Source organism: Geospiza fortis, unplaced genomic scaffold, assembly GCF_000277835.1.
Source record: "Geospiza fortis unplaced genomic scaffold, GeoFor_1.0 scaffold89, whole genome shotgun sequence".
NCBI classification, from domain to species: domain Eukaryota; kingdom Metazoa; phylum Chordata; class Aves; order Passeriformes; family Thraupidae; genus Geospiza; species Geospiza fortis.
In genome coordinates, this window is record NW_005054615.1 from 416,485 (window position 1) to 429,625 (window position 13,141).

General features: G+C 42.1%; 2 protein-coding genes across 2 annotated transcripts in view; one reads left to right on the forward strand and one right to left on the reverse strand.

The window, feature by feature from the left end:
* Positions 1-2,558, forward strand: part of DNAJC9 (DnaJ heat shock protein family (Hsp40) member C9) — a 4,872-nt gene extending 2,314 nt beyond the window's left edge. The window contains exons 3-6 of the mRNA XM_031064682.1: positions 361-498; positions 614-868; positions 1,512-1,595; positions 2,014-2,558. Coding sequence (XP_030920542.1) covers positions 361-498; positions 614-868; positions 1,512-1,595; positions 2,014-2,145 — 609 coding nt within the window. The 3' untranslated portion in view covers positions 2,146-2,558. The remainder of the gene's footprint in view (positions 1-360; positions 499-613; positions 869-1,511; positions 1,596-2,013) is intronic.
* Positions 1,019-13,141, reverse strand: part of FAM149B1 (family with sequence similarity 149 member B1) — a 15,165-nt gene continuing 3,042 nt past the window's right edge. The window contains exons 4-14 of the mRNA XM_031064683.1: positions 12,917-13,062; positions 12,427-12,546; positions 11,676-11,846; positions 10,572-10,759; positions 10,197-10,327; positions 9,049-9,161; positions 7,776-7,955; positions 6,008-6,128; positions 5,565-5,690; positions 4,964-5,045; positions 1,019-4,263 (exon numbers count right to left, since the gene is read on the reverse strand). Coding sequence (XP_030920543.1) covers positions 4,190-4,263; positions 4,964-5,045; positions 5,565-5,690; positions 6,008-6,128; positions 7,776-7,955; positions 9,049-9,161; positions 10,197-10,327; positions 10,572-10,759; positions 11,676-11,846; positions 12,427-12,546; positions 12,917-13,062 — 1,452 coding nt within the window. The 3' untranslated portion in view covers positions 1,019-4,189. The remainder of the gene's footprint in view (positions 4,264-4,963; positions 5,046-5,564; positions 5,691-6,007; positions 6,129-7,775; positions 7,956-9,048; positions 9,162-10,196; positions 10,328-10,571; positions 10,760-11,675; positions 11,847-12,426; positions 12,547-12,916; positions 13,063-13,141) is intronic.

A 13,141-nucleotide genomic window follows, 5' to 3' on the forward strand; every position in this document is an offset into this window, starting at 1 on the left:
CCCCGACCGCGTCCCGGCCGAGCAGAAGGAGGAGGCCACGCGCCGCTTCCAGGTGAGGAGAAATACGGAGGGAGAAAGGGAAGGAGAGACAGAGGGAGGGACGGGGGCGGTGGCCACGAGCGAGACCGACCCTCCACTCCAGAAGGGACTGGCGCTCTGATCCGCTGTCCCCCAAGTGACTGAACCCCGGGCAACCGACCCTGACTGCCCAGTGACCAGCCCCGACTCTGACTGCCCACCCCACTGCCCAGCCCCGACCCTGAACGACCACCCCAGTGCTCCCTGGGTGCCTGACCCCCAAGTGACCGCTCCCCGAGTGACCATCCCACGGATCCTCCCGGCCGCTCCCGTGTCCCGCAGATCCTGGGCAAGGTGTACGCCGTGCTGAGCGATGAGAAGCAGCGCGCGGTGTACGATGAGACGGGCATGGTGGATGAGGACGCCGAGGTGCTGCAGGACGGGCGGGACTGGCTGGAGTACTGGCAGCTGCTGTTCAAGGTGAGAGCGGGATGGGGCTGGGAGACACCTCCCCTTTTTGTTTTTATGTGTTTTCTCTTAAATCCTCATGGTGAGTAAGTCCTGTAAGTTGCAAAGCATCGCCTCTTTGCTCCAGGTCACCGTGAAAGACATCGAAGAGTTCAAGAGTAGCTACAAAAACTCGGAGGAAGAGTTGGCTGATGTGAAGGCAGCGTACATGAATTTCAAGGGTGACATGGATCGGATCATGGAGTCTGTGCTGTGCGTGGACTACACGGATGAGCCCAGGATACGGGAGATCATTGAGCGAGCCATCGACTCCGGGGAGGTGCCATCCTACAAGGCTTTTGTAAAGGAGTCAAAGCAGAAGATGATGTCCAGAAGAAAGCGGGTAGGTTGCAGCAATTAATTACCAGAACCTTGGCAGAAATAAGTAACGCTGTTCCCGAGATGTTTGTCACAGGATTGTTGGGTTACACACCTTACTGTTCACTTCTGGTCACCCGTGGTCATCACCCCCCCAGTCCAAATGATTGTGAAAGGCTTTTCTACTGCTTTATTTCCTTATTATACACAATGGCTTATTACAGTTTAGCATGTCCCTGCATTTATCTACAAAGCTGGGAGTTGCTGGATTAACAAAAACAAGCAAGTGGTGAAAACACATTTTGGTTGGCTCTGGCCTAAATGGACTCCTGTATGCTTTTGGGACACTTTGCAGAACGTTATATGCAAATCACAGTAACCTTTAAGCTATTGTAGTATCTACCAAAACAACAAAAAAAAAGGGTGGGGGGACAAACATGACATGCAACACTGTGAAAGAGCAGAAAAACTTCCTGCTCTGCTAAATGGTGGAACCAGAATGGGCTTCCCTTGCTTGATTCCTTATTTGTGGCCAAACTGGGAAACCCTTTGCACTCCCCCTGCAGCTATTTGTACACAGATGCCCAAAAAGCATTCAGTAAGTCCTGTAAGACATGGTCAGATAACATGCAAAATACTTCTTTAAAAAACCTTATTTGCTCTTTTAGGCAGAAAAAGAAGCTATAGAGGCAAAAAAGACTCTAGATGAGCTGGGCCTAGGTGGAGAAAATGACTTGCAAGCGCTGATTAAAGTAAGGCTTCTTCTGTTTCTTGCACATAATTTTGTTACTGGCTTATAATTGTGTTTTCCCTGAGCGTCGTTGATTTTGGATCCTTGCATATCTTCTGAATTCCTGAGGTTAAAACCTGGCCTTAATGTTAACTATGTGCTTTAATTTAATTAGAATCAGAGTACAGTATGGATTTTATTACCTGTGTCTATTTTAAAATTTCCAAGAGTTAAATGTTTGGAGTACTTATGCAGTAACTTCTAGTTTTAGGCAGTTTCACAAGAGAGTTTTAATGATGATACTAAACTTCCTGTAGCTTGTCTTTAATGTGTTTGATGTAGTCCAAGATTTTGTGTAGCTATCAAATTTCAATAGGATAAGCAGTTTGGGAAGTTCCAAAAGGTTTGAGTTTGGTTGGTTTTCTTTTCGCCCTCCCCAGCGCCGAAGCAAAGAACGAGAAAAGGAAATGGATAACTTCTTTGCCCATCTGGAAGCAAAGTATGGCAACGCTCCTAAGAAAGGAGGAAAGAAGACCTCAGGCAAGAAAAGAAAGGCAGAAGGAACAGCGTAGACTGAAATGCCAGGTTTCAGTTTGTGTGGAAACGTGGATTTGGGAGAATTTTGGGTGTTTTCTGGGCCCCTGTTTCGGACTGTGTGCACTGACTGGCTGTAAGTGGGAGGCATGACATGGAATCCATGCTGAACAAGGAAGACAAGACATTCCTGTGCTACTGTCTCCAACCCTTTGGGTGCTCTGCAGTTGAGATCCATGTGTGCTGTTCACACATTTCTTCTGTAACAAACCTCCTGCTATTTTTAAAGGTCTTTGCATATCAGCTCAACAGGTCTTTTTCAGATGTTCCAGTAGTTTTTATAAAGATAGTTTGGAAAATTGCTGATTTAATAAACTAGAAGGTTGGGTTTTTTTCAGAGTTTTGCTTTCTCAGTTCTCTGTATGTCTACTAAATAAGTTACTTAAAATAAGCCAATTGTGTTGACTGTTCTGATTTCAGTCAAATCCTGCACACATCCAGGGAGGATCATTTTTCAAAGGTGTAGGAGTCTCGAGGTGAACACTTTGAGAGCTGACGGCTCTCACAGCTTCAACAGCAGCTCCTGGGGGGGAAGCCAGAGGAAGATGGTCTCTCTGTTCCCTTTTACTTGTCTGCTCTGAAAAATAACCCTGATTCTGAGAAAGTAGAGCATATCGTTGTGGTTTATAACACAGGGCTTGAAGGTTACATTTATTACACAAAATAAATAAATAACAGTCCAGGAGCAGTCCCTGGTGTCAGCCATCTGTACAAAAAACAAAAATGGCCTTAGGAGGTGACTGCATTTTTTAAACCCACTGACTCCTCTAGGCTGTAAAGCACTACATCATGTTTACAGAAGTCTATTCAAGTTTATTTGTCTGCTTTTGTAACTCTTGTGCTACAGAAAATTCCCTCAGTCCCTGAGGAATGGCACGGGTACAAATGGGATGTTATCTGCACTTTGCCTGACATAACTGACACACTGCACAGTGTCACAGAAGAGAAATTGTATTTTGAAGTGGTTTAGTGAGTAGAGGTCTCTGGTGAGCATCAGCTTCTCTCTCTGAAAACTTAAGATTGAGCTCAGAGCTGCTTTTTTTGTTTTTTTTTTTAACTTCTGGAAATGCAAAGGCAGATTAACCGAGTTATATTTGCACAGTTCTCTGTTTTTGATTAAAGCATGTTTGGATCAACTGGACTCGTGAGCTTCAGTATGGATGAAAAATTATTAGCTGGTCTGGAGTGGGGAAATAGGGGAGCCATGTCATAACGAATAATAAGAAGGTTTTTTTTCTATTTTGAACTGTAATTTGAAGAATAATAAGAAAATACAGGAAAACAGTGCTCTTTAATTGGACTAGAAAGGAACAACTTTTTGTGGAGAGTCCTAACTTTGTTTAAATACAGCCAGTGGTTACCTCAGTTTGTTTTTACATTTCAGTCTGGCACTTACTGTTTGGGAGTAAGACCTTCAACTAATCACTTAATTTGAGAAGCCTGTACTCTATGGTTTCATTTGTCTTATCTGGAGCCACAAGGCCAACTCCAGCAAATGCCTCTGCTGGGTCTGTCACGCAGGGCAGACACAGCTCCTGCTGCAGCTACCACAGCATTCATCACTTGCCTAAGCTGAGTGCTTGCTTTTGCTAGTACAATATTGCTTTAAACATATTGAATCATATAAATACACTTTTTAAAAAAATGTAAATCACTACAGCTGTGGAAGGCTTCCTAAGGAAAAAATGAGCAGGTCCTGCAGTACCTGTAAGGACATGAACCTGTCACCAGCCTCATGGAAAACAGCACAAGCACACACTGACAGTGTTTGCTGGGTTTCCTAGGAGTTGGGCTTCACTGGAATGTATTCACCCTTCCACTGGAGCATCACTTTCTCTACTGGAATGTTTAAGTGCATCCCTTCTAATCTTTGGCAGCTGCTGCTTAGATTTATATAAAAATAACTATCTGTAAGGAAGGGTGTTTGAAAACTCTGTGTAAACAATGTTGACCTTGCTGGGAAAGAGAGGTGGTTCATGACTCTGGAGAGGGATGGATGGGTGGATGCTCCTCCATGGCACATCAGTGCCTCTGTTTGCTCTTTGTGCCTGATCCACTTCGGCCGTGGGCTTTCACAGAACCACGTGATGGAAGACCTGACAAACAAGAGATCATGGACAGCCTCAAGACTTTGGGAAGGAATTACAGCTAAGTATCAAATACATCTAAAATCTCTTTTAGTCTAACACATGGCTACCAACTGCATTATTTATAACTTTCAAAAAGGGCAAAGATTGTGTTTGCCGAGTTGCTGCATTGCAGGGAGCGACTGCATTCCTTGATATTTCACTAAGTATTTGTGTCTACAAAGCTTTTCTGCTAATTTAAATTGTTTTTGTCAATACAGCAGTCATAAAACTCATCTTGCATTTTTTTGGGGGGGGAGGAGGGCAGATATTTAATTTCAGTAGGAACCACTCCTCATTTAAGAACAAGTTACTTCAGTTTTAGTGCCTTCTGTTAACCTCAAGTTACTATTTCTGTTTAAGCTGACAACTGCTTTGAAAACTTGGACACTGAGAGGCACTGGGGCTGATGACATTAAGCTTCCTTACTTGATTTAAATACTTGGTGGTAATAAAAACAAAAAAAGTCCAACAAAATGCACTCAACTATACTCTGGAGTACAGTAGGACATAGTGAGGATAACATTTGTATAATGGTAAATTAAAGACATGGATGGAACTCTGAAAAAGTGTAAATTACCTGTAGGAATGTACCCCTGCAGGAAATGCATCCCTGTCCCTAAAGCCTCCTTTGTTTGCTCTTACTAAGCCCTGTGACTGCTTGGCATACCTGAACTTGTGGATCCTCTCCTTGTCCAGGATTGATTACTGTAATCAATAACAGTGCAAGAACGGCGGCGCTGGGAATGGGGCTGGAAAAACAGCTCAAGTTATTTCTGTTTGCATGAAAAAAAAGTCAGCAAGATTATAATACAACTAAAAACTACTTAAACACGTGTATTTGGTAATGAGTTAGATGTTGTGAAGGTCTAAGGAAAGTTTTAAAGAAAGGTCAAATCAACTTTAGAAGTAGAAAATACACTTTTCTACCACTTATTTAGAATGATCACTGGGCCAGTTAGAGGCAGTCTTTCCAATTCAGGATATTGTACTGTTCCAAAGCAGATTTTATAACTGCTGAGTCCAGGATGTTGAAATTATACACAGAAACCAATCAAGCAGCTATTTAAAAGCTGTGCTGAAATGACAGCTTTCAAAGTTTAGATAAAAACAAGTTGTTACATACAAGAAGGTACCAGTAGAGTAGGAGTTCCAATAAATTAAACTGAGAGTATGTGATACTGAAACAGACTGGAGATGGATTAATGTTAATTCTCAAAGCACCCTTTTCAGTAATTAAGGATGATCTGGTGTAATTAGCCATGCTTTACCGAGGATGTGCTGGTTGTGCTAGGCCTGGAGAAGGGATCAGGTAAGAACAGCTGCTCCTGGAGCTGCTGGTGAGTGTCTTCTTGTGTCGTGACACTGTGAGCACGGCTCGAGTTCCCGCGAGGTTTCTGCAAGGAGAAATGACAGAGTTATGACTTTTTCTTAATGCAGCAGTTCATTGAAAATAATTAACCCAGGAATTAAAGCTAATTTTCAAATTGAATTATTTTATACCTAGTTATGAGGAGGGAAACGTTCAATTGGCATTAGAACTAAGCAGGTAAGCGTGGGTGATGCTGTTGCTCAAAACCGATACAACATTTTTCTGTTTGATCATCTATTTGACCTTCTGTCACAAAACAAGAAATAAATTGGAACTCTTGGGCTGGGTAATTTGACCAGCAGTGATTACCCAGTAACAAAATGAGATTCTTGTGCCTGTTACCGTTTGCCTGTGGGGTCCTGTGGCGCTCCCACGCTCTGTGGTGGTGGCAATGGGTGGCAGGGGGTGATTCCTGTTCAGCAGCAGTGGGGAGGGTGAGGTCAGCTGCTCCTGTGCAGTCAGGCTGGAATGCACCAGTAAGAACAGAAGAAACACACAGTTAATATGTTTGGCAGGCGGAAAGGTGTAATGTTGTCCGTTTCTTTGGCTTTCTCAAGTTGACTGTTCTGTAACAATACCTTGGAAAAGCTTCAAACCATCTGAAAAAGACTTTCCTAGTGCTCTCCTTAAATTTTAAAATAGGTTTTGTCCTGGATTGTCAAGCAAATTGTATTCTATTTGCCATCTCTATGGCAGTTGTCTTCTGTTCAATGGGCAGTTTTCCTTATCTCTTTCACAATCACTCCTCCTTCTGGAGAGACATCTGCTGATAAGAGGCCATTGAATGTCATTTGCCATCTCTATGGCAGTTGTCTTCTGTTCAATGGGCAGTTTTCCTTATCTCTTTCATAATCACTCCTCCTTCTGGAGAGACATCTGCTGATAAGAGGCCATTGAATGTCACTGTATGACTGGTAAGAACTACAGCATCCCAGTGGGAGATGTGAGCCCAGACGGAGAAGCCAAGAATTCCTGCCCAGATATAATTTAAGATTCTGGAACACCAGCACGGCTTCTCCACTGGATTTCCCAGAGGAACAGCAGCTAACTCTTCCACTGGATCTTCAGAGGAAGACTGCACCTTTCTACAGGATCCCTGCTCCAGCAAAATCACACCTGACACTTCAGGAGGGCTGCAGCCACAATTCCAATGGGACTGCCACCAACACCCTGACCCACAGGGTGTCAGGTTGGGTTCTGACTCTACCAGTGTTGTTTTGGTCTACTGCATTGTTTATTTTATCTTTTTATTTTCTTCCCTATTAAAAAACTGTTATTTCCTGCTCCCATATTTTTTACCTGAGAGACTCTTAATTTAAAATTTATAGCAATTCAGAGAGGGGGGGTTTACATTTTCCATTTCAGGGGAGGCTCCTGCCTTCCTTAGCAGATACCTGTCTTTCCAAACCAAGGCACGTTTTAATAAAGCAGAGAGGTCAGTATTTCTTACATTGACTGAAGCCTGAGGAAAGGGGAACAGAAACACAAAATACTGGAAGGAAAAACACCAGTTATGAAGGGACAAGGAATAAGTGCCTCAACAGAGAGACAAACTGGATGAATTAATAGATAAACAACAAAACTAGAAGTAAACTACATAAATCTAGAACATGTGAAATAGACAGGTCTATCAAATCCTGCATTGTTTCCTGATACCCTGTGGTCCCTGTAAATTACTCCATTCAGTCAGGTCACTGTTCAAAATAAAAGAAAGATATTCTAGATGTGACTGAGGGCTCACTAAGAGCCCTTTGGTCAGTCAGACAACCATCTTTATAGTCCACTCTGGGTTAGGATAGCAACATGCAGTATGACCTCCAAAAACTGCAGACTTTTAAATTTATCTTGAAAATAGTCTGCAGAAAGAGAGAGCCATGTCAAGGAGGAGATGGTGGCGTTCACTTTGCTTGCAGAGGACAGACTGAGATCTATTGTCACCTGCAAAACTACATGAATATGGCAATGTGTGTGATACACTGAATCACAGCTGGCAGCACACTGAACATCAGCTTTAAGAACTCAGCTTTCTCAGGAGAGTTGTGCTTTAAGGAGCAGCTCCTCTCCCTGCCCAGGGCTGCTCTCTGCCCCTGGTGCTGTTTTGGGGACCTACAGGCGCCTGCAGACGTCGTCCCCGGAGCGCGGGGTCCCGATGGGATGCAGGGTCCGTGGGGGAGGGTTCCTCCTCCTGGTGCAGCGGGACAGGGACGAGGTGCTGAGCTCCAGGGGACGGTTTGGCCATGCCCGGGTAGAGAGGAGGGAGCTCGAACCTGGCCGGTTGTCATCCAGGTCCCTAACAACACCAACAACAAAATTACAAGACCAAAAGAGAGATGGTCAGCTGTAGCCATGATATTTTCTGAAAAATCCCTTTGCCAGGATTTTTTCTCTTGAGAAGCTGAGAGGCCTCAGAAACAAAATGTAAATGATAATTATCTGCTGCTGTGGAATGCAACAGGTGCATCTGTGATTGGTCTCATGTGGTTGTTTTTAATTAATGGCCAATCACAGTCAGCTGGCTCGGACTCGCTGGTCAGTCACAAGATTTTGTTATCATTCCACTTCTTTCCTTTCAAGCCTTCTGATGAAATCCTTTCTTCTATTCTTTTAGTATAGTTTTAATATATCATTTACTTTTAATATAATATATATCATAAAATAATAAATCAGCCTTCTAAAACATGGAGTCAAGATTCTTGTCTCTTCCCATATCGGGATTACCTACAAACTTCCACAATCAGCATGACAACAGCTGTTAGCAAAGTGCTCACCTACAGGTGACTTTAATCATAAAATATGTGGGCAGAAATTATGTGTGTTGATTTTTAATGTAACTTGTGGTAATCACATATGCTCTGAACAGAGAGAGACATCGCTCTCCCAGGACTTTCCTGAGAAGCTGTGAGAAAGCTCAGAGAAAAGAATGAGAAACAATTCTTATCTTCACTTGCTGCACCTGTTGTTGTGCACATGTGGAATGTGTTATGTAGATTTGTTTACCAAAGGGTGGTTTCTTAATGGAACACAAGTGATGGTGTTTGGATTCCTTGACCAATTAGATCTGTCTGTATTGGACTGTCTGAAAAGGATGATAAGTTTCTTAGTAATATAGTATAATATGGTATAATATAGTATAATAGAGCAATTAATCAGCCTTCTACAATCATGGAGTCAATACTCATTGTCCCCAATCAGGGGCTCACTACTACAACAGTAACTATATCAATTTTCACAAAGGACAAATAAACAAATAACCAAGCAGGAAAATAACTAATAACTAACTGCTTTCTCTGGCAGAGGATTTTATCCTACAAGGTTTTGGGTCGAATCCCTCTCACTGAGAGAGTGCTCTACTTTATTTACTAGAGGTGATCTATAGCTCTTACAGTGTTTTCTCCACTACAGGCAGGTTCCTTTGGTGTAACTGGATCCCATGGATCACCATCAAGCCATTCAGGTTACGCTGAGAACTACTACTAGACCCTTGAGAGAGACTTACCTGAAATTAAAACAAAATAAGGAAATTACTGTTTGGCAGAGACACACACAGAGAAGTATTTATAGACTTTGTATATCACTTTGGAGAAAAATCATTAACTTCTTCCATGACATCCAGATATATACTCAGTTATATTATTTCCCCAGCTAGGGGATCTTAGCATTTAATTTCTTTTGAATGATAGTGCTTAGAAAATGTCCTAATACTCAGTATTTTCCAACTGAGCAGCTCATTTGCTGATCTTCCAACAATGACTACAATCAGAAGCTTTACGAAAATAATTTTCAGTATACGTTGACATTTTATGTCAAGAACAGATCTGCAAAGTCCTTTTCTGAGATACAGACTGATCTGAAAAAAACCATCATATTCCACCCACCATAAGAAGAGCAAATAGAAATAGCAGAGCTTGAATCCCATACATACTTGAGGTGTTTTTCTCCTCTTTTTGCTTTTGCGGCCACCTCTGGGTTTTGGGCACTACACACACAATAAGGGGACACAAGGGATAGGCAGGGGGAAGAAAGAAAGGATAAAGAAATAAAAAGAAATAAGAAGGAAAGAGCTGAATTAAAATGGAATAAACAGGCAACACTTTGGTGCTCACCACTCTAGATGCAAATCATCTAAAGTGGATTATACAGGTAAATTCAGTGTCTGAGGAAAAAAAATGGTTTAGAACTGCAGAGATTTCTCCCTTCTTGCTGAATGAATTAACTATTATTGTGAGAATGGGATCCCCCACACACTCCTTAATTTCTCCATTTAATTGAAACATTAAACTATGGAAAGAACAACATCCTGAATCAACAGCCACTACATGGTTGTCACACACAGACATAAAATACCGTTTCAAGGAGGGAAGTAGGAATTAAAACTTCCAACTGAGTAACAACAGGACTAAAGTGTGAGAAAAGACAGCCAGCATTCACACAAAGTCCAAACTAGTTATTGACCTAAACACAACCATTCTGTCTGCTGAGGTAGCACTGTGATTCATCCCCACACAAAACAACAGCTGGCTACAATCCTTACCAGATTTGATGCCACCGAGGGCATCTTTGTGTGTGGCACCCGAGGTAACAGTGCTGGCAGAGGATCCAGCTGCAAAGGGCTTCTGGCATCTGCTCGGAGCGTTTCCACTGCTATGATATTTTTCTCATCATCTGTGCAAAGCAACAGAGTTCCTGTCAATATTGGCATTGCCAGTTATGGACAGTGCAATGAATCAAAATTTTTTTAGAGAGTCCCCTTGGATGATAAGCTCTGCTAAGTTTTTTGAAGATGTGTTTCACACTGTTAGCAAATAACCTTTTTGTTCCCACTGAAGAGATCATTCCTAAATATATCACTTTGCAAAATCAGCTGAAATCCCCTTTTGAGCCCCTCACCTTAACTGTGAATCCTTACCAGAGACTGAGCCTTCCCAGTGCCTGCAGATCAATTCTTCCATGCAGACCAGGACTTCACTCCACACATCATCAAACACAAAGGTGAGCACGGAATCCTTCATGCAGGAATAGGGAGACACAGGAGGAAACCCCAATTTCCGTCTGCCAGAGGACAGTCCCATCTTCCTCTCGTGCAACTCCTCCTCCCTGTAAAAATGTAAGCATTACCTGCACCAGAAATTATATTTACTTTTAGTTTTCCCACTGACCTCAGTGAGAAATGACTGACCCACCCTGATCTCCCTAACAGAATGATTATAAATCACACTCCATGAAAAACAATTAACCCATGAGATCAAATTCACAGCAAAAAAAAAAAAAATCAGAATAATTTGTTACAGTGATATTTCTTCATCACATTGTCAGGCTCCATATCTAATGACAGGACAGAATCCTGAAGACAAGAGAGTAATATTTTTTGCTGCAGCAATGTCTCTGTAGTCTGGTAAAACCAAGAAACATAACAATTTTAATTTAATGGTCCATGCAGATAAGTGCCTTTAATTATTAAAACAAATTAAATAGTCAGGAACTGACAGCACCCTCCAGAGTCCTTACCCAGGTCATATGTTCATACTGTAGGGCTGAATAATGTAAAGGGGTAAAAAGATAAATATAGTGGTAATTGTTTCTTGACAAGCATAAAATCCACTCTAGTTCTTAAAACTACCACTGAAAAAAAATCCAAAAAGGTACAACTCCACCCAACATGCCAGTACAAAACAGAAGCAGCACGCTGCTGTTGCATAACTAACAGCAGTGAATTTGACACAGTGTAAAAAATAAATGGTGTTTAAACACATATTATTAAATACTCAGGCTCTTAGGATGGAATGAACTATTTAAACCAAGCATAAAAATGGACAGTGTGAAAACTATCAAAAAATTCCCAAACATAATTTAGTGAAAATAATTGTCCTAGGAAATAAGTTGGGAAAATTCCCAGTGCCCAGGTAACCTCAAGCCTTTGAAAGCTCTGTAGAGAAAAGAGAAATAAATTCATTGAGTATGTGTATCTTAACTGCAGCAACCCCAAGACAGTATTTTAATCTTCAATACCTACACATCTCTGTGGTCAAATGCCAAGTATTCCTCCACTATGCCTTCGGAGAGAATGACTTCCTCCTCCCCTTCACCCCTCTCTGAGGAACACAAGGTGGGAAGCTTGGAAGGGTCAGCCTTTTTGTGAGCAGGAGCAACAAAAAGAGGCACCTTCTTGCCCAAAACACTCAATCTGGACAGGTGATAGTTTTCAGAAAGCAGAAAGAAAGATAAGTTGTTATTCCACCTCAAATAACTGAGAGACAAGCACGGTTGTTAAGGGCAAGTAGTAGTGAGGCCAAAAAAAATATTCATTAAAGTAACAACTTCTGGTTAGGATACCGTTTAATTCTTGCTAAGGAACCTGAAATTTCAGGGAAAAAATATCCAAAGCTGATTAGAAAGCATTCTAAAACATTAAATAATAAAAGCAGCACTAACAGTGTTTTCTAGTTTTTAAAGTCTAGGCGAATTCAACAGATGATTAATAACAAAACCAGCTACAGTACACACATATTCTTAAGAACTCAGCAGCAGCAAAGATATTTCTATTTACTGTCCAGTTCACTGTAGTCAGCAAAAGCACAGCTATGTGTTCTTGCTATTCTAAGTGTACTCAATTCAGTTAAAAAACAAAACAAAAAACAAAACAAAACAAAAAGAGTGCGCTGTGTTCAAAACTCAGCCTAACAGGAAAGCTGCACACTCTAAGAAGCAGAGAACAAACCTGCCTTCCCACCCTGGCATGATCCAGGCTCACTGCTGGTACTTACTCGTCAGAATCCTTTTCCTGTGGTGAACTTACATCCGAGGGAGCCGAACTGCCCGAGGGGGAGCTCGAGTACCATCCATACCCTTCATCTGTGGGGGCCACCACCTGCTTCCCCACCACCCTGCCACGGCAAAAGCAAAGGAGAAACACAGCAGAAAACCTCGGTGCAGTGCACTTACTGAAGGGTGTAAGAAAAGCAGCAAATCCTAGAAGTTCTCCTGGGAAGCTGCACAGTCTTCCTGGTGACACTTTCAGTTTTCTAAGAGAATTCTGCTCTGTTAAGGCCAAGTCAGTCAAGATAGCAACAAACCTCTGTTCAAGGAATCACGTGTGAGGTAAGAGGATGTTTATTAATGACAGGCAGGCACATCACCAGAGTGATCTTTTTATCTCTAGCTACTGCACAGCTGCATAAACCCACCCTGCCCCATTTTAAAAGCAACTGTGTGCCTTGAAGGGAAGGCAGCAGCACCAGCCCATTAATAAAATACCTGAGGTGAGGAAAGCTGGAGGACCACTGGTGGCATTCTTCCCGCAGTCCCTCAACATGAACGCCGCCCTCTTTCTGCTCATACAGAAGCTCATCAATCTGTCTGAACATCTGCTGAACTTGTTGTGTGGCAGCTTTGTCAAATTCCTGGAGAGGAAAGAAAATACCTCGTGAACAGCATTTGCAGGTTTTTTTTAATTGATCTTTTAAAATATAATTGGAACAC